This window comes from Helianthus annuus, chromosome 4 (genome assembly GCF_002127325.2).
Source record: "Helianthus annuus cultivar XRQ/B chromosome 4, HanXRQr2.0-SUNRISE, whole genome shotgun sequence".
Taxonomy (NCBI): Eukaryota; Viridiplantae; Streptophyta; class Magnoliopsida; order Asterales; family Asteraceae; genus Helianthus; species Helianthus annuus.
Genome location: NC_035436.2, coordinates 168,778,303 through 168,800,498, shown reverse-complemented (window position 1 = coordinate 168,800,498; position 22,196 = coordinate 168,778,303). Strand labels below are relative to the sequence as shown.

Below are 22,196 nucleotides of genomic sequence, written 5' to 3'. Positions count from 1 at the left end.
GTTATCAGTATCTCTGATGGTGAAGATGTGGATGACATAACTAAGGACAATGAAACTGAAATGCTCGCTGTAACTACGAACAACGAAACTATTCCAGTAGTTTTCCGTGTGGACAATCATTTTGTAAGTTTCTGTAATCAAAAAGTAGTAACAGGACCTTACATTGTGTTAACCATATTATAATACTATCTTTGTTAACATTATTTTTTGTTTGTTACAGCGCATTAAAAAAGTTCTTGGTAAAAAACTTGGCTTGGATAGGAAAAGAACTTTAAAGATTGTAGATGCTGCTGGAAATGTTTGGGATGTTCGAGTTGGTATCGAGTCTCCTGATGATCGGTTTTACATAAAAAACATGAAACAGTTTGTGAAGGATAAAAACTTGGTTCCTCGTGAAGAGTTTACCCTTAAGTTCGTCATGAGTAAAGGTATTTTCTTGTTTGACTGAATGGTTGTGGCTCTTTCTCAGATAATGTTATTTTGTATGGAAACAATGTTTTTTGTTTGTGGTTGCTGGTTTCCTCAAAACACTTTTGTAAAGGTTGGTAGTTTAGTTTTGATGTTGGTAGTACGAAGGGTTAGCTACTGAAAAGTTTTTAATTCATATGTTACTGAACCACAAACAAACGGTTGAAAGTATTACTTGTATTAGTTATTTCTTGTCTTTTAGATATATGTTATTGTTATTTATCTTTCATTATTTTATAATTGTTAAAGGTATCATTTTTTAAAAATGTATACTATATTTTAAAACAATTCTGTAAAATAACATCCATTATTATTAGATAAAAGAAACATGTTGATAGGATGTGCAAAACATAATACCAAATAACTTCAAACATTAAAAGACTTTTCTTCAAAATGCTATTTCTACAACGACTATAGATTTTGTAGAACTTCTTTGTAGACCACGTTAGTTGTGGTTTTACACACTTGTTTTCCCCTGTCACATATCAAGATCTTCAAACCCTTCCCGCTCTTTACTCGTGATACAGTAACGTATAGTTGTCCGTGACTAAAAACCGGCCTTGGAAGATATAAGCCTACACGTTCAAGTGATTGTCCCTGGCTTTTGTTGATGGTCATTGCAAAGCATAGAGATAATGGGAACTGTCTTCGTGCAATTTTCACCGGTATTCTTTTATCGGACGGTGTCATTTTCAATCTTGAAATCAAAGTATGATGATCTATATTATTTCCAGTAATAATCTTTGCTTCGATTACAAGTTTTCCAAGTTTTGTTACTTGAAGTCGTGTACCGTTACACAGACCATTTGTTTGATCAATGTTTCTAAGTAACATTACCGGAGCTCCAACTTTGAGAACCAATTTATGGTTAGGTAATCCTGACAGATGCAATTTGTTTAATACATCCAGAGGAAACAATGCCATGTTAAGGTCGGTTTGATCCTCAGACTCACATAAAGTATCTGAAGTGAGATATATCTTTTCTTCACCAGGCATACTATTTAACAGTTCTGTATTTATTGAATCCACAACTTCATTTTTGGGTGCAAGAATGGCTCTTTGTTGGAAGTAATTTGAATATAAAAACTTTTACATATCCGGATATGTGAAAGCGATCAATGAAGATATAGGATTGACTGCATCGAGTATAAGTAAATCATCTGGAATTTCAATTTCCACTTCTCCATCATTTGGACCACCAAGTAGACCATCACCAAGCCTTAAAATCCATTCAGCAAATTCCTTGGTCTCGTTAAAATTACTTGATTTGGTACCCATTTTTAACCTCATGTTTTTTGTTAACTTGAGTAACTGACAATCTTGCCATATATAAGAAGAATTCAATGAAGAATTTACAATCATGCTTCTGGTACCTTTTGGAATGACTGGAAGGATTTGTCTAAAATCACCGCCAAAAAGCACAATCTTTCCACCAAAAGGTTTGTTCTGCAAGGACGGATTACTGGAACGGGCTATATCTCTCATTGTTCTATCCAGAGCTTCAAAACAATGCTTATGTGTCATTGGCGCTTCATCCCAGATTATCATCTTAGTTTGTTTGATTAAGCCTCCTAGCTCACTGTTTGGTTCAATAGAGCATATAGAATCCTCGTTAACATTTATCGGAATTACAAACCTGGAATGAGCCGTTCTACCACCATCTAATAAAAGTGATGCAATACCACTGGATGCAACATTCAACACAACTTCACCATTGGAACGTAACGCAGCTGCAAATGTTTTCCACAGAAATGTTTTACCAGTTCCACTGTAACCATATAGAAAGAAAACTCCTCCACTTCCTTTAACAACTGCATTCATGACGGTTTGATACACTTTTCGCTGTTCATCAGTTAAAGATTTTAGGGAAGCTGCAAGTTCCTTTTTTAAGATAGCCCGATCATACGAAAGTTCCTTCATTATCAATTGATTGTTCAATCGTGAAGTGTAGTTGTCAGGAACATTTGGCATGTCAGTAAAGTTGCTTAACGTACTTCCATAACCAAGTAACAGTTTTTCGATATGTGCTAAGCAAATGTTTTCAATCTCTTCCTCTTTAAGAACCAAATCTAAAAAATACAACAGATGTTTAGTAATTAGATTTTTTAAACACTTGATTAAAGTAAAATGGAATCTGATATTTTATTTAAGTTTTTAAAATTACCAGGAATACCAGTAATCCTCCGTTGCTGATATAATATATCTTCACATAATAGAGATTTTGTTTCCTTCCAGAAAATACCCGGCCTAGAAATGGAGTTTGACATCAAGAGCATTACAAAAAATGTACGCAAGAAATCAGAAGTAGCCCATGCACTTGCTTCATTAATGGCCATTAAATACTCCTTATCATCATCCAACAGACCGCGAGCGAAACATGCATCTTTAAAAGTATGATATATTTTTCCATCAACTGTTTTTATATCATTGAAACTCATTGGTCCTATAACGCGATTCAATAAAATTCTCAAGAAATAACAATCACCAAGTGATGGAGGTACATAATGTATCCTACCAACTGCACCAAAAGGTTTTTTTCTACGTACCCACTTTCGTGTTTTGCGTATCCATACAAAGTATCTGGGGAACTCTATATACTTCAAAGTTCTAGCAAATGCATCCGTTTGATTACATTTCATCCATTCTGTGAACATAGACATTTTCACAGTTGGGTTACTGACCACGTCACACAAGTTTGAATTATCGTCATAAACAATAGCCTGACCATCTTCACAGTGAAAAGGTAATATTTCAACAGATGGATGCCGATAGTGTATGTCAAACTTAAAGATTCTCCAAGCAGCTTCACACGCTGAAATATATCTACAATCAAGATATGCTTTAACTTCATCTACTTCTGTTTCGTTTGAGAGATTTTCATTATTTTTCATTTCCTTGTTTTGAGGGTTCACATTAGCAGTGGAGGTACTTTCGTAAACAGAAGCTGTCACTCTATCCGGACCCTTATTAATGTATTTGAAGAGATATTTGATGGATCCTGCTTGGTTACACCACTCAACATTTATGTGGCACTGATACTTTTTTAGTAGCATAGCATTGTATGGAACCACAAACCTATTGTCAAGTAAGACGCCATTTTTTCTACTGTGTTGCATGATTGACGACGTCGGTAGACAGGATATACTTCAGAATCAACACAAGTCTCATCTACATATTTTTTCGGAAACTTCTTCGAACATTTTAAATTAACCATGCATGGAGAATGAGGATTGTCTGTACCACAAGGACCATGGATCATAAATTGTTTGACAAGTTCATACAGTGAAGCATCCATCTATTTGTCAGGTATTTCAGCACTAATAACCAAATCGATTTCTTTAGCCGTTGGAAATTTGCTCTCGGCACTTAAGAACAAACATATATGAGCATGAGGTAGACCACGTTTCTGAAATTCGATTGTATAACTAACTGAAATATTACATCCAAAAAAGTGTTAGTAAAAGTATTATTTGAGAAATTAATTAAAACAATTTACAATGACTTACTTGCTTGTATCTCACCAAAGAATTTATGTTTCTTGAAATCTTGAATTAGATGATTGATTTTAATTTTGAATAACCGTGCGATAATATCCGGTCTATCTTGAGGGTTCAACCGTTTGTCTTTTAAACATCTATAAATCTCAGGCCAATTGGGATTACAAGTGACTGTTATGAAGAGATCCGGATATCCTACAGCTTTGCAGATTGCCATAGCATCTAGATACTTTTGCATCATATATCTCGCTCCACCGGTAAATGAAGATGGCAACAAAATTCGTTTTCCACAATTTGACGTATCGCTTTGGCCACTTTGAACACTTTTATTTAAATTCTTAAATGTTTGACTTCTAAGTTTGGGTTGTTGTGTCTTTATGTAAGCTAACCGTGCAGATTCTATCATTGTATACGCATCAACTACAAACTGTTGGAATAGCTTTTTGGCATTGAGTAACAACGAAAATTGGTTGGCTCTGTCTTGTATCCTGTAACTAAAGAACTCTCTCATTGTGGTACTGGTTCTAAGTATGTCACAATCAACTGAAACACCTCGATGTTTAATACCAAGTCTAAATCCATCTTCTACATATGGAAAGATAAGTGGATATTGCAATGCAAGATAAGAGGGATGAAGCTCACTGATTCTCTGAAGATCGCCTGATTTTGTTTGAACTATGATATCCCTTTTATCAAATGCTCCATCAAAATCACCAATTATTAAGGCAGCAATTTCTTCAGTAGTAGGCAAGTTAAAAATTCTACCATCCTTATCCCTTATTCCAATGAGCTTGAGTCTTACATTTTGCCAATCATTTTGTTTAAAACAATCTCGTAGCATTCTAAATGACTTCACAAGTGGATTGCATGAATCCAACATTTTTTTAAGACTCGATATGATGGCAAGATCAAGTTGTTGTTTAGTATCTGTCTTTGAACCTTGCTCGACACTGTGTAAAAAACGACATTATTGTATAGATCAGATATATATATATATATAACACTTGACATAAAACAAAATTTACTGAATGCTTAATTTACCTTACAGCCTTTTGACGATTAAAATCCTCGTTTTGGGAATCATAAATATAAAGCTGTGAAAATTTGGGCTCTTCACCATCTTTCGGTAGCAGACTACCAATGCGATGGTAATTTTGTCCTTGCAGTCCAAAAACATAAGGACCTTTGGTTTTTTGAAAAGTTTTAGAAACCTTGCCACCAAGGGATGTGAAGGAAAACATCATGTTATATGCTCGAATGTTATTCATGAAATTGCGGCTTTCAGGAGTAACTCTTTTGTAAAATCTTTCGAGCAGTGGAGGAGGAGCAGGTGAGGAAGGCAATTCAACGTCTTCGTTCGAACAACAAAGAGAAAAAGAAGATTTCTTAGAATCCAAATTACCCCTAAGCATTTCATCTTTCCAAATCATTGCATGACAGTAAGAACATACATAAATAGCATCTACATGATCTACGTATTCTACAAAATTATATAGGCAGATAAAAAACGATGATATAAGTGAAATATTAGGAGATTAAACTGTTATTTGGAAAGATACTTTGATAAGTTTAAGGAGGGTAGTTACCTCTTGCAATTCCGTAAATCTTTTTTACGATAGAAGATGGTAAATAATCCTCCGAATCGGGATCATCAAAGTTAAACCTCTCACCAGGGTAGGAATTTTCTTTTCCTGCCGTTTCATTTTGGAAAAGGCAAATTAACATCGGTTATAACAGATAGGAAAATAAGCCATAGATTCGACAAATATAGTGACTTAGAAACCTATATTTAGTTTTTTATTAAAAGTAAAACATATACCACTAAACGCTACTACGGAACATTTTGGCAGCTGTCGAGAAGTTCTATTGTCAATATTCTGAGGAGTTGGAATATCACTTCGACGGGACCTTACTGTAACACAATCCACTTGCAAGACAAAATTTATAAATGTTATCAAACTTACATTAACATTCAATAAATGATTAACAGTAATAACAAAAGTGTATATAGCATACAGTTTGTAATATCTGTTAATGGACTTCTATCAATTTTATGATTTGATGGTTGAAGAGGAGTGACCATTGAAGATGTCCTGCTTAAATCAGCTACAATGGATAAATCAAATTTACTTATATCCATGGTTTTCAAACTTTGTTTCCTCTTTCTAGAGTCATAAACACCATAATTAGCCTTTCCAGATTGCCCTAAAATTCAAACAAAGGGACAAGGTCAAGTCAGATAGCATACCTTAAAAAAATAAGATTTATAACCTTACCAAGACTGGATGAAGTCAGAGGGATTGTACTAACACATGTTCGATCTAAATTGTCGGGCGTGTGACATGCTGTACATAAAGAGATTTGGTTAATTTATGCTACAAACACTTACATTTTTGACATATGACCATCAAAAACATACCTCCATTATCGTTTTTTATGATAGTAACATTGCCCAGAAGTGTATCAATAATAGGAGGTGTCTGTACAAATTGAACCACACCCCTGTTTCTACGCTTATTCAAGATAGACTTTCTTATCTTCCTGGATTCTTTGGACTGTTGGGGACTGCACTGTGGAAAATACTCTCTATGTCTTGGTATCAAATTCTTTTTACTCTCCATAACTGTACATAAGAATTGAGCACATATGTCTGATTTAGGGCTAGCTATACGTGATTATTGTAATCACTGTCCAAAAAAACATTTATTCTCAACAGCTAGTGGTGATTGAAGATCCCTATTGAAAACCTACCTAAATAAGTGGATGATCACATCAAATGTTGAGAATAGATTTAAACAAATGAGATAGAAAAACCTACCATTTAGTGTTCATCGATTGCTTCCAAACTAAGAGCGTCTTGAATTATAGGTTGAGTTTTTGGCGCTAATTTTAAATCTTCACTTTGATTCATTCGAAAAAGAAGCTATAAACATAGCGGACAATATGAAATAGTCATTTAACATACCTAATTCATTTTGTGGGCCTTTGACAGGATTTTATGGTTCACAACTTATGGGCCAGAAATTATTGAAAGAATTAGACCATTTAACTGCAAAATTAAGCCAAATTTGGGGCCCTTTGTTTTTGTATAAAAAATATAACCAAGTGAAACTTCAACTCCATAATTTATATGGATTTAAATAGTACATATTTTTTTATCATTACAACGCGATCCTCAAGATTTATCCTTTAAATAGTACATATTTTTTTTAATCCTTGTCTTGGTTTTACCAATGTAATGGTTCCTATAATAAAATTATTACAACGCGATCCACAAGATTTATATTTTGGATTGAAGTTTAATGATAGATTTTTACCGAGTCACATTGTCCGATAATTTATGTGCACCAAGAAATTTATATGGATTTAACTACTACATGTTTCTAAACATTCTTGTCTTGGTTTTATTAGGAATTCGTTGGACCCCTTAGAAACATCATAATTTATATGGATTTAAATACTACATATTTTTTAATCATCCTTGTCTTGGTTTGAACAATATATTGGTTACTACAATGAAGTTACTATAACGCGACCAAATAGCCAACTTATTTAAAGTTGAACTTTAACTCAAATAATTATATTTATGAATTATATCCTGTCATAACGAAAATCGATTTAACTCAAAAAATATAACGAAAATTGAAGACAAAGTGCTGCTATTTAATCGACTGCCCTAAGTCAAGTGCTGCTAAAGACCAAAGCCCGGCTTGGACTGAAGCAGTGGAATGAAGAAACAGTGGTTTACTTTGTCTATTGTAATAGTATGAGTATTTAGCTAGCCGTAGTTATATGTATCACTGGTTAAAGAGGAACGATAATAAGAGCCAAAACTGGTGAATGGTTGAACGATCAAATACTAAAAAACAGATTATAATATATCAGTGGATTGATCATAAGCAGCTGTTTGCATTAAACTTTAAATCATTCCTTTCATCAGAACCGCAGATGCTCAAAACATTTGTCAAAAGCTTATTCACTATTGATTCATAAGAGGCAAACAATATGGTTCACATCAGCGGATTCATCATCAGCAGCTGTTTGCATTAGACTTTCCCCTTTAAAGTGTTTATAACATCCGATAGGCCTCATCCACTATTTGTACACTACAACTACTGTCCATTAAGCACTGCTTGTGTACAACAACTGCTCAAGACAAAGACCTGCTATTTAATCTACTGCCCTAACTCAAGTGCTGCTAAAGACCAAAGCCGTGCTTTGACTGAAGCAGTGGAATGAAGAAACAATTGTTTACTTTGTCTATTGTAATAGTATAAGTGTTTAGCTAGCAGTAGTTATATGTAACAATTGTTAAACAGGAACAGCTAAAAAGAGCAAAAACTGGTTCACATCAGTGGATTCATCATAAGCAGATGTTTGCATTAGACTTTGCCCTTTAAAGTGGTTATAACATCTGATGCCCCTCATCCACTGTGTGTATACACAACTGCTGTCCCTTAAGTACTGCTTGTATACAACAACTGCTGAAGACAAAGTGCTGCTATTTAATCTACTGCCCTAACTCAAGTACTGCTAAAGACCAAAGCCCTGCTTAGAATGAAGCAGTGGACTGAAGAAACAGTTGTTTACTATGTCTATCATAATAGTATCAGTGTTTAGCTAGCAGTAGTTATATGTAACAGTGGTTAAAGAGGAACAGATAATAAACAGCTGATGGCCCTCATCCACTGTTTCTATACTACAACTTCTGTTCCTTAAGTACTGCTTGTGTACAACAACTGCTGAAGACAAAGTGCTGCTATTTAATCTACTGCCCTAACTCAAGTACTGCTAAAGACCAAAGCCCTGCTTAGAATGAAGCAGTGGACCGAAGAAACAGTTGTTTACTATGTCTATTGTAATAGTATCAGTGTTTAGCTGGCAGTAGTTATATGTAACAGTGGTTAAAGAGGAACAGATAATAAGCAGCTGATGGCTCTCATCCACTGTTTGTATACTACAACTGCTGTCCCTTAAGTACTGCTTGTGTACAACAACTGCTGAAGATACATTCAAACTCTATATTAAAAAAGTAGAATTTAGACTATGTCAAACTAATTTAGACATCCCATATACTATATTCACAAATCATAAGCACACATTATAACCAAAGATTATATTTCCCAGCATAATACAAAAAAGTAAACCACATAATGGTTTACCACATGTTCCAAGTTCATAAGTTACCAACATCTAAAACATAGAAAACAACTGTTTGAGTAGTTTACCACTTACCAACGACAACCAAACTTCAAACAACCACGTACTTAAGTACATACCAAAAAACATAGCATGTTTACCATCAAAATATAACGACGTGAAAGAAGCTAAGTGTTAAGCCTAGATGGCTTCCTCCGGCTCCTTTTGTTGTTAGAAGAGAGTTCCCCAACATTTTGACCTTCCACATCCTGCAACGAATGTTTACCATTAGGACTGGTGGCCGAATCCTTCTCAGCTTCGACAACGGAAGAGTCGGCCATAACAGATACAACATCCTTCAATTAAATCACAAAACAACTACTAAGGTATCAAATAATGTAATATAATCTATACTAAACCAAAAAACAAAACTGTAGAATTCTTATTCACCTTTGAAATATTAGCACCGACCATCTGTGAGGATTCAGATAATTGAACAGCTTTAATTTCTAAACCTTCTTGACTAAACACCTAATATCAAAATATTACCAAAAGGGAATATAATTAAGATATTTAAACTACAAAAATTGGGAAGAAAAAAATAAATCAATATAGGATATACAAAAACTCTTACCTCATCAGCAACCTCAAGAGCATTTCCATTACCACCAACCAATTCAGCAATTATGTCCGGATCATCACATACTTTTTGGATAGTGTAGACGTGGTAGTCATGGTTAAGGTTGTAATAAGAAACTTCAATTTTAAACGCCAACTTCTTTTCAACCAACCGTGATATTTCATGGGGAAAACTTTCAGTATCAACGAGCTTCACTTGGCGTTCCCTTATATCATTCGCAGTTGAACCAATAAGCTTCATTACATCTTTATCAAACATCACAAAAGAAACGCTGCCAGTTTCATCTTGCACTCTCAGATGTACTTTGAACCTGTAATAAATGCCAAGTAAATTACAACAAAAACCATAGCAGTTCTGGACATAAAAAGATCGGACGTTAACTTACTTTATGGTTATCGATGTGCATTCTTTATCGCATTTCGGACAAACCAATGAAGCAGGTGACAGATTCATGACCTCATCAGAAATGGTTTTAGCATATTGTAAGTACTCAATTGTGGTCAACACCTTCTTGTTACAGTCTCAACATGCCGGATAAAACCATCCATAGTTTTGTTGAACAATTTTGATCGTTGCAACTACCACACATGACATTCCCTACAATATCATAGATAAAGCTTTATTAACATGCTCAATTGATAGAACATAGAAAACATTAACAAAATTAAAATGCCTATGAATGTATATAGAATTATTCATACACTATCAATCTCAATAATTTCATCAACATGTCTCTTAGGAGTCTCAATTAGAAATTCTTGACGGACTGGAAACACACTCTGAGATGAAAGAATGGTTTGAGAAGAAGAAGCACCAGCTTCAAATTGTTTCACTAAAAGATTATAAAAATAAAAACACAATTAGCGTTAATACTCACACTTATGTTAAGAAAAACATGAAAAATATGAAATATAAATCACGGATAGTACCTCTTGCGAAGTTCATTAATCTCATCAATTTCTTGGTTGAGAAATAGACGACTTCCAAACTTATCACTCTGAACAGTATATTGACCTGCAAGAAACAATATACATATCCAACAATTCATTACAAATCACTAAAGAAATAAAAAAAAATGTTTTATAAAAATGTAACAAAACGGAGATTGGGAAAACTAAACGAAATAAATTAGTGAAATATAAATTACCCTGCCACTTCCTAATCCTCGCATGCTGAATGACAGCCATCACAGTCTCATTCGGAGAGTTTTGAGACAAAAAATCATTAAATTCTTGTTCATACATATTCCACAAAGTACAACGGACTACCTCTCCCCTAAAAGAAAAAAGATAAAAGAACAACATTAAAAGTTAAATACAATCATTTGCGTTCTTGTGAGAAACAGATAATAAGAGCCAAACTGGTACACATCAGTGTATATCTCTTAACATCTGATGACCCTCATCCACTGTTTGTATACTACAACTGCTGTCCATTAAGTACTGCTTGTTTACTTTGTCTGTTGTAATAGTATCAGACCTTAGCTAGCAGTAGTTATATGCAACAGTGGTTAAAGGTTGTTAGGTTGTTAGATGGGGGAGCAACACAAAGATACTGCCATGGATCATTATAACACTGGTTAAAAGTTATTATAACGCGACCAAATAGCCAACTTATAAGAACAGCATATAGTAGGTGTTTTAACTCAAAGAATAGCATTAAAAGAACAACATTGAAAGTTCATACACTCATTTACTGTGAATATAGTATATGATTTACTAATCATTTACATTAAATAATGAAAATGATTTACTATGAATATACCATTAAATGCAATAAAGAATAACCATTTAATCATTGGTATTGTATTAAATAAGAACAACCATTTAATGAACTTTTTTATAAAATAATCTAATCATTGGTATTGTATTAAATAAGAACCATTTAATGAACTTTTATATAAAATAAACTAATCATTGGAATTGTATTAAATACAATCATAACACACAAACAAATTTATATAAATGGCAAATTAGAAATTACTGGACATCTTGAAGATCCAAATTCATCTTTTTTCTTTCATTAGGAAAGATTTCCATATCTCCACACGAGACAACAATTCCAGCAACATCTAAAATGTTAAAAATAGCAACAGAAATTAGTGACATTGAAAAGGGAGGCAAAACATATAACAGATTATCAGAAACAGTCATACCGCACGTGAGCAGATCCTTTGCATCTCCACTAATAATGTGTGAATGTGTGATGAAATTAAATCCGTAATCAACACCTTGCTAACCATTCGCACGTGTAACAACCGTACATCGGTAAAAGTTAATCTTGTAACCATGGTTAATAACTTTGTAAGCATCAGTGTTTTCTCCAACACCAAATCTGGAGAGAATAACAACTTCATCCTCATGAAGCTGTGAGATAAACACAGGAATTAATGGAGCCTTAATCCCTGCCTGAATCTTACGGCCCTGACAAATAAGTGAAAGCACATACTTTAGAAACAAACAAACAAACAGTATCTCAAAAAAAATATAAAAGGTACATGTGGCTAAAGTCTCAACATATGAAGGATCAATAAGTAACTAATATTCATGTTTGTTTCATTGTGCATAATCCTATAACAGGGAAACACACAGTAAGTATCTATAAATGACCAAAAACCAACCCTAAATTACACAAAACAGAAAATAAATAACAGTAAATGATCGGAGTGTCGCGCTCCGGTCAAAGATAATATTTATAACCCTAATTACCCTTAACAAATAGCTAGTGGTAGCAAGGGGCCGAACCACGAAGAGTATGTGGTTTGCGAATGGACTTGATTGATTTTAACGGTTTGTCACTATTATGAAGCTTACTAGATTATTTTTATGGGTTTTTTTTTTTTGAAAAGATGTTGAAATGAACCTACAAGTTTAGTTTTTTAATTATGACTAACAAGAACTTAAACAATTGCACGAAATTATAATTGATGATGTAAACAAGATAAATAAACAAGGTTCACACCCGGTTCGGTAATTGCAATCCTAGGATTTCTACACGTTTTAGATTTGATTCAATTGCAAAAGTGACTAACGAATTTAGTGTTACAAGGTTTAGGTGCCAATAGCTATCAACGTTACAAAGAACGAACAAAAATGCACTTCATTACCAAGAACATGTAAACTCTAACCTAGACAAGGCATAATTGCACATAAACATTTCATAAAGTCAAATTTAATCTTCACTCGACAATTTATGAATTCAATACAAATGCAAGACAATTTTCATAAGCTTCAAAATCAAATAGCAATTTGTCACAAAATCAAACCAAGAACAATGTTAAAACCCTAGACTTACAAAAACCTACACCGGGGTGAAACCTCCAAGAATTTAGCCGCTCATGGAAGGACGAACGCTAACACCGGATAAAGGAAACTTGATATTGAACATCTTGAATCTTGGAAATGGTGAATGATGATGATTAGGGTTTTGGTTTGAATGATGGTGATGGAAGGATTGATGAATTAATGAATCTAGGGTTTGGGAATAGTGATAAAGGTGAATTGAATGGTGATTCGGGTTGATTCGGATGAAAGTTGGTGATAGAGATGGATTGGGAATGATAGAGATGATAGGTTATGGCTCCAAGAAGTGGTTTTAAACTCAATTCCAAGTGTAACTCCCAAAATGGGTCAAAACAAGCATTAAAACTCGTCACCAACCAAGAAAACCCCAAAAATCTCATTTAGCATCAGGAGGAGGCGTCGCCTACGCCCCTGGTGGCGTAGGCTATGCCTCACAGAAAACCCATTTTTCTGTTTTTGTGTTTCTCGCTTCCGATTGACCCATTTCGCGTTCCGGTGGTCCATTTTTCGTCCCGATAGTCCGTAATGCTCCCGAATAGCTCCTTAAACTTCATCAAACCTGCAAAACACAATTTTAATTAAAAGTAGGCTATTCGGAATTAAAACCCATGTAAAAACATCAAGTTACACCAATACGAACACCGGTTTTCAACCACATATCACATCCCCACACTTGTCATTTGCTTGCCCTCAAGCAAATCTATCTTTCACTTTCACGTGGGTCGCACGAGAAACTCACTCCCCATTCCCGAGACAAAGGTTAAGGTCTAATGTCATGCTCAGTTCAAACTTTTTACAATTTTCGACATATTTAGCAATAAATGATTAATCATGTAAAAGTGGTTATCCAAGATTAACCCGCCCTGGAAACTCACAAATAATGCATATCCCTCACAATGTTCACTCCACTCGGTTTACCAGTCGGCTAATTTTATGATGTATTAGCACTTTTGGAAGTAATCATTCAAAAACCGAATAGAACATGTACCCGCATAAGCTTGCAACTCAATCATTCTCCACCACTGATCACGAATACTAAGCACAAGTCAATAGGTCTTTAAAGGGTTGTAACGGGGCTAGGCTAAGGGTAGGAAATAGGATATTTTAAAGTGGTTAAGGTGACGAAAATTCGATTCTTTTATTACAAACAACTATACTAAACAAAACTAACTATAAACATCAATCTAATAGGCAACGATTTTCGCCTTTTATTCAATAACTGCAACACATCCTTTTTTTTGCTACACATTTTGACGTGACCGTGTCGTCCCGATCAGTCAAAAACCCAATTAAACCTAGGTAGCTAGGGTAAGTCGGGTATCGAATCCACGAAGAGCATGTGGTCAGTATCGCATGACCTGTTCGACTAGTTAGACTATTTACAAAAATGTACAATGTGATTATGAAGATTGCTAATTTTTTTATAAGTTTATTTGGTTGGAAAATAAATCGGAGTGACCCGACAATTGGTATTATCTAAAACACTTGTGATTAACTAAGATTGCAACTAAATTACTAAATGATTAAAACAAGAAATTAGAGACAAGTTCCACACCCGGTTCGATTATTGCAAGACCTTGGGTTCCTACATGTTTTAACTTGATTCAATTGCATATAGTGATTAACGGATTACTATCACGAAGCTTAGGTGCCAATTGCTATCAACGTCATAGACAACGAACCGTAATGCACTTCGTTACCTCGGACATGTAAATCCTAACCTAAGATAAGGCATAAGTGCACAAATTCATTTCGCAAAGTCAAATTTTATAATCATTCGACAATTCACAAATTCAATTCAAATGCACGACAATTATCAAAGGGTTCAAATACTAAACAACCTGTCACAAAATCAAATCAAAATACAAATCCATAAACCCTAGAATTCTTACAACAATCTACACCGGGGTGAAACCGACGAGACTAGCCGCTCATGGTTGAATGGACGCGATCACCGGATGACGAGCACGAATATGGCGCGATGACCATGAGTCTTAGAGGAATGATGGAGGGTAGGTGTTAGGGTTTGGTGGAGAATTGATTGGGGATGATGGTAGAGGGTTTGATGATGATGGTGAAGGTGATTCAGTTAGGGTTAGAGGTGAAGGAGAGTAGTGGTGGTGTTAGAGATGGGTTAGGGATGAAAAAGATGATCAAGAATGGTTCCAAGATGGTGTTTTTAGCTTCCCCCTCTCGTAACCCCTAAAAATTGGTCAAACGAAACCTTGCAACCCGTCCCTAAACATTAAAACACAAATTTCGCAACACGGTAATCAGGAGGGCATCGCCGACGGCCATTTAGGGCGTCCCCGACGCCCCCTGTAAATGCAGATTTCCTGATTTCTTGTTTTCTTCATAACTTCTTCGTTATAGCTCCGTTTTACTCACCGTTTTCACCCACGTACTCGTAATTCAGCCCTCTATCATGCCATCTTCCAATATATTCATTTTAAATCCATTAACATTCCTCAAAACACATCCAATCTTCGTGATTAACTCGGTTTTGTTCATTTCACATCCCCGGTTGATCCGATTCGCGTCCCGGTGCTCCGTTTAGCTCCCGATTAGCTCCTTAAACTCTTTTAGACCTGTAAAACACAAATCCCATTAAAAGTAGGCTATTCAAGATTAAAAGCTACGTAAAAACATCAACTTAAGCACAAACGATCACCGGTTTTCGACCACGTATCACATCCCCACACTTGTCGTTTGCTTGCCCTCAAGCAAATCTGTTTTTCACTTTCACGTGGGTCGAACGAGAATCACACATCCCATTCCGGAGACTAAGGTTAAGGTCTAAAGTCATGCTCGGTTCAAGCTTTTTACAATTTTCGACATATTTAGCAATAAATGATTAGTCATGTAAAAGTGGTTATCCAAGATTAACCTGCCCTTGAAACTAATAAATCATGCACATCCCTCACAATGTTCTCTCCACTCGGTTTATAATTTGGCTAATTTTCATAATGTATTAGCACTTTCAAAAAGTAATCGCTCAAAACCGATTAGAACATGTACCCGCATAGGCTTGCAACTCAATCATTCTCCACCACCGAACACGAATACTAAGCACATGTCATAAGGTCTTTGTAAGGGTTGTAACGGGGCTAGGCTAAGGGTAGGAAATAAGATATTTAAAGTGGCTAAGGTGATGAAAATTCAATTTTTATTACAAACTACTATACCAAACAAAACAAATATAAACATCAACTATGAGGCAACAACTTTCGCCTTTTATTCAATAAGCTACTAACACATCTTTTTGTGCTTTTCTCAATACTTCTTCATTCTTTTTTCGCAACATTTTCTGATTTTTTTGCTTTTTTTATTTTTTTTTATTTTTTTTGCAAACACAACTATACAATCATATAATCCTATAATCGGATTTTCATCACACGGGTTTAAAAAGAAAAGGGTTTAAGGTTATGGGCTAAATGGGTTGTAAAACGAAAGGATTAGGCTCAAAGTGGGCGACTAGGGGATTTATTTGGGTGAGGATATATAAATGGTGTAAAAAGGAAAAGGTTTACCTAATGCCTTAATCATTCTCGTGCTTGTATTCGGTCTATGGTTTCAAACGTATCAAAAGATGCAAGTTCTACAATACATGACTAATGGTCCACTCAAACAAAGAAACATAAATATGTAATTCTATAATGTAAAAGTGGCTCAAAACCTCACATATAAAGGGTATGATATGTGACATGCATGATGTGCTAGTTTCTTAGACGAATTATTCCCAAATAACCACCCGCTAAATACCCGTCATGCTATTAATTCGAACTTGACCATGACAAAAGACCAAATGGGTTGTGTTATCCCTCGTTGACTTAGTTACTTGTGCTTTTTAGATCGCTTCAAACAAAGACATTTTTGAAAAAAATTTTGAAAATTTTCCCCCACATCCCCACACTTGAGGTAAACATTGTCCTCAATGTGTAGTGTTTAAATGAACGGGTCAAAATCGAAAACTTTTACTACCCCACGTCCCCACACTTGAGGTAAACATTGTCCTCAATGTGTAAGAACTAGAGTTTTAAACGCACAAGGGATGTGACACGGCTAACTTCCCAAAAATTCCACCCCGGAAAATAAAATACAATTTACAATCCACTTATTTGCTAACTAAAAATCAAAGATAAAAAGAAACGTATGCACCTGGTTTTTCGCTAGTTCCTCGTGTGCTCTTCATCTTTTCAACAAAGCGGTCGTCTCACGAAATAATGTACCTACAAATCTTAACCCTTGTGTAGAAGCATGCTTCTCACAACCATTAAAATTTATTAGCTACCTAGTTCTACCACTTTTATGAAAATATTACCAAGTCATACATTAATTTACTTTGATTTATGTGGAAAAATAATTTACAATAACAACAACCCTAACTCACTTTCGTAGGAATCACGATTGCATTTAGCTTATGCAACAGGCCCTTTTAAACCACCCGATAGCTCGGGAGGACGAGTAGGTCTCGTGAGGGTTATATAGGGAACACACCCACAACGTTCATTTAACTAAGAAAATAAAATAAAACGAAAATAATACAAACTCTACAACAATTATACCTGATTTGCCTCTCATGGTGGTCGAAGTGCGCATTTGCCTAACGAGTTTCCAACATACGCTCGGTAGTTGGCATGCCGGATCCATTCTCTTTTTATTTTACGTGGCATGCGTATTAAACTACTTTGGGGTCGTTTCTTGACAACATGGCCAATGTCTTGCAAGGCTACTCTTCGAATCCTTGTACCCAAACCCGCATCCCCAACTTTGTTGGTTAGGGTGACAAGTACGGGATGTCACACCCCAACCGATGGCGGAATCATCGGGGCGCGGCACTAGGCGAATCAGATTGCTCAAGAGAATCCATAACAACTATATTGCGATAATATTTATTACATTCGTTATCCCATACTAACAAATAATACAATCACATAAGTCATCACAGATTTCTTGTCCTCTCGAACAATTCAAATCCGACAACGTAGATTTTAGGTGAGTTTCTAGACTTCCTAGCTTGATTTGATGAAGACTTCAACTAAACCTGCAACATACGTTAAAATATTGTCAATACGAAAGTATTGGCGAGTATATAGGTTTGATATGTAACAGTATAGTAGATTAAAAGTGCTGCGAATTTCCACATGCATAAACGTAATACACGATATATATACTCACAAAACTGATACTACCAGCTAAGTCCTCGATGCTCGATTCTCGATGCATAACTAGACCCCGTCGGGCGCAATAGTACTATACTAGTCGTGGTGGGACGTCACGAGTATAAGTCCTAGCATACATGTAACTAGCATCACGTATATCTATGCAAACGGTTATTCGCAAGTGATAAATTGACCAATTGAATCATTCGTTTGATAAGTTCGATATACTCACAGTGCGTATTTGGTTGGATTGACAGGATGATGCCTGAGAATGCCCTGATTTCAGACTGATTACATGAGTATTGGATTACGCGCTAAATGGTATCGGAATACACGAAATTGGACGATAGTTAGGTCGAAAGTTGGCCCATTCGGATGGGCCGTCCGATCGGATAGGCTGTTCGATCAGATGGTCAGCTCGATCGAGGGGCTGCCTGATCGGCCAGCCCGTCCGATCGGCTAGCCTGGCCGATCGGCTGGACCGCTCGGTTGGCTGGGCCGCTCGATCGGCCAGCCTGTCCAGCTGTTTTTCGATGATTTTCGCGTGTTTTTTGGTGGTTTGGTCGAGACGTTTTGTGACGTGTTGAACAACTGAAATCCCATCAATTCCGACCTGTTCTAACGGCCGGGAATCACCCCGTTCCATCAGAACTGGCCGTTCTTGGTGGTTTTTCCGTGTTTAACCCGAAATTGGTCGTCTCATCGTTAAGAATCAGATCTTTGACCAACACGACACTAAGAATGAGTAGAAGGTCGGTATAAGCTCTGGTTCTTCCGTTTTTAAGTATAGATCTGATGTGAAAACCTTGATTATTCTTGCGGGATTTCTTAGATCTGAGTTGTTCTTGGTGGAATGAGGCCAACACTTGAAGTTCATAAGAACTTCATGATGTCATCACTCTAGAACGTCTCAAATCCATAACTTCTTGATTGGAAACATAGATTTAGACGGGATTTATGTAGAATCATATGGAAACCATTCGGATCTGAGTTGTTCTTCATGGGATGACATCACTCTTGAAGAACTCCATGGTGACATCACCCTAGAACACTCCAAATCCGTTGATTTCACGGTTAAAAGTCGAAAATTGAAAGGTAGAAAGATGAAAGAATGCATATAGATCAAGGAAGTACAAGATTTGGGTTGAAAACTTACAAGAATCGCGAGAAATCGAGAGATTAAGGGGCTGGAACGTCTTGGTCGAGCAGCAGCAGTAACAACAAGTGTTTGGGGTGAATGAGGGGTATTTATAGGCAAGGGAGGAGGGAAAAGGAGGAAAAGTGGGCTGGATCGGTTGGCCCGCTCGATCAGCCGGCCCAACCGATCGACTGGCCTATCCGATCGGCCGGCCCAGCCGATCGACTGGCCTGTCCGATCGGCCGGCCCAGCCGATCGACTGGCCTGTTCGATCGGCCGGCCCAGCCGATCGACTGGCCTGTCCGATCGGCCGGCCCAGCCGATCGGCTGGCCCCTTCGATCGGGCGGCCCAGCCGGTTGGCTGGCCTGTCCGATCGGCCGGCCCAGCCGATCGGCTGGCCCGTTCGATCGGCCGACCCAGCCGATCTGCTGGTCCATTCGATCGACTGGCCCAGCCGTTTGGCTGGCCCGTCTGTACGGAAGCCCTTCGATTCTCGTTTTTGGTGCGTTTACGACTGTTTGGGCCATATTTTCATATATTTATATTACTTATTTATTTATTTATTATAATTAATCACGAAAGGGTCGCATATACGCATCTATATATCCAATATTCGGTGTGATGATCGAGTTACGCGTGCCTTCGAGTGGGTTCTTTGACGTGATGTGCCACAATGATTATCGGGGTACTACTTTGCCCGTATTGCCATCATCGTCACGATGGCTGGAGACATGGTACTCTCCCGATAGTCTTTGTTAGCGTTGCTTGTTTACGTTTTGACACCTCACGGTTATCGAGGAGGGTAGAATAGGTCCACACTCAATGTCATCGTGAGCGTTATTATTTGCGAAAATAGCTTTGTAATAGTGATAAAATATGCGTAATTATTCTATTATACTTCAATATAGCGATTTACCTGATATTGTTACATTATGATCCGAATCTCTGGTGCTAGGCGTAACGAGTGTATCGAGTAGTAACAACGCACGAAGGTGCGGGTTGTTACACGGGAGAAGGATGAATATGAACGTGAGTTTCTTTCGGATTCGATTCGTCTTGCGGTGTCCTGTCTTCCACTCGGTTCAAACATTCATTTTCTTGCTCCGGAAGATCTATAACCTCTTCCACCACATCACCATCCACCACTGTACCACTAGCCAACACCTCTTGGTCTCGTCTAAGTTGAGCCAATTCTTCGGCGAGATGACCTACTTTCTTTGCCAAGTCTTCATGAGCTTTATCTCTTACTTCAAACTCTTTCTTCATTTCGGTTTTGAGCTCTTGATGTGAATTAGTAAGAGCACTTATAGCATTCATGATGGCATCGAGCTTGGAACTTATTGAGTCTTAAGGTTCCTCGTATGCCGGTTGAGGGTATTCATTATAATAATCATCATACACCTCCCGGTAACTTGAGAAATGTGGCAATTCGGGTTCATAGTAGTACTCTTGATAATGTGGTGGTGGTGGATTATCGTATGGATAATATGAGGATGGACCATTGAAATCTTCATAGTCCGCCCTCCTATATTCAAATAATCCGCTGAGGTAGTCTTCCCGTTCCTTGTTGGCTTGAACTTTTTCGTAGAAAACAGAGCAATCCTCTAAATAGTGCTCTCCACTTCCGCAACACTCACACGGATCATCATCTACCCAATTCATATTGAAAGATGGTACCTGCAAAACATGTACCTGCACAAACAAGCTCGACCACCCAAAGTAAAATCACAAAAATACAAGAAAGAAAAACTAAACTAAAATCGAACAAGCAATGAAATACTAAGCGCACTAGCTCCCCGGCAACGGCGCCATTTTGACGTGACCGTGCCGTCCCGATCAGTCAAAAACCCAATTAAACCTAGGTAGCTAGGGTAAGTCGGGTATCGAATCCACGAAGAGCATGTGGTCAGTATCGCATGACCTGTTCGACTAGTTAGACTATTTACAAAAATGTACAATGTGATTATGAAGATTGCTAATTTTTTTATAAGTTTATTTGGTTGGAAAATAAATCGGAGTGACCCGACAATTGGTATTATCTAAAACACTTGTGATTAACTAAGATTGCAACTAAATTACTAAATGATTAAAACAAGAAATTAGAGACAAGTTCCACACCCGGTTCGATTATTGCAAGACCTTGGGTTCCTACATGTTTTATCTTGATTCAATTGCATATAGTGATTAACGGATTACTATCACGAAGCTTAGGTGCCAATTGCTATCAACGTCATAGACAACGGACCGTAATGCACTTCGTTACCTCGGACATGTAAATTCTAACCTAAGATAAGGCATAAGTGCACAAATTCATTTCGCAAAGTCAAATTTTATAATCATTCGACAATTCACAAATTCAATTCAAATGCACGACAATTATCAAAGGGTTTAAATACTAAACAACTTGTCACAAAATCAAATCAAAATACAAAAGCATAAACCCTAGAATTCTTACAACAATCTACACCGGGGTGAAACCGACGAGACTAGCCGCTCATGGTTGACTGGACGCGATCACCGGATGACGAGCACGAATATGGCGCGATGACCATGAGTCTTAGAGGAATGATGGAGGGTAGGTGTTAGGGTTTGGTGGAGAATCGATTGGGGATGATGGTAGAGGGTTTGATGATGATGGTGAAGGTGATTCAGTTAGGGTTAGAGGTGAAGGAGAGTAGTGGTGGTGTTAGAGATGGGTTAGGGATGAAAAAGATGATCAAGAATGGTTCCAAGATGGTGTTTTTAGCTTCCCCCTCTCGTAACCCCCGAAAATTGGTCAAACGAAACCTTGCAACCCGTCCCTAAACATTAAAACACAAATTTCGCGACACGGTAATCGGGAGGGTGTC

The 22,196-nt window shown here is 36.8% G+C and overlaps 3 protein-coding genes across 3 annotated transcripts; all 3 read right to left on the bottom strand.

Moving 5' to 3' along the window:
- Positions 1-879: 879 nt before the first annotated feature.
- On the bottom strand, positions 880-1,464 carry LOC110933736 (ATP-dependent DNA helicase PIF1-like). Its single transcript, XM_022176942.1, has one exon. The coding sequence runs from the start codon at positions 1,462-1,464 to the stop codon at positions 880-882; it is 585 nt and encodes a 194-aa protein (XP_022032634.1).
- Positions 1,465-1,557: 93 nt separating this feature from the next.
- On the bottom strand, positions 1,558-3,584 carry LOC110933737. Its single transcript, XM_022176943.1, has 2 exons — positions 2,633-3,584; positions 1,558-2,537 (listed from the first exon to the last, which is right to left on the bottom strand). Exons 1-2 carry the CDS (start codon positions 3,582-3,584, stop codon positions 1,558-1,560), a joined length of 1,932 nt encoding a protein of 643 aa, XP_022032635.1.
- A 5,708-nt stretch (positions 3,585-9,292) lies between these two features.
- On the bottom strand, positions 9,293-20,664 carry LOC118491580. The gene is made up of 10 exons (XM_035989460.1): positions 20,377-20,664; positions 11,984-12,167; positions 11,728-11,815; positions 10,926-11,019; positions 10,674-10,758; positions 10,446-10,576; positions 10,286-10,341; positions 9,739-10,054; positions 9,555-9,635; positions 9,293-9,460 (listed from the first exon to the last, which is right to left on the bottom strand). Exons 1-10 carry the CDS (start codon positions 20,662-20,664, stop codon positions 9,293-9,295), a joined length of 1,491 nt encoding a protein of 496 aa, XP_035845353.1.
- Between the last annotated feature and the right edge of the window lie 1,532 nt (positions 20,665-22,196).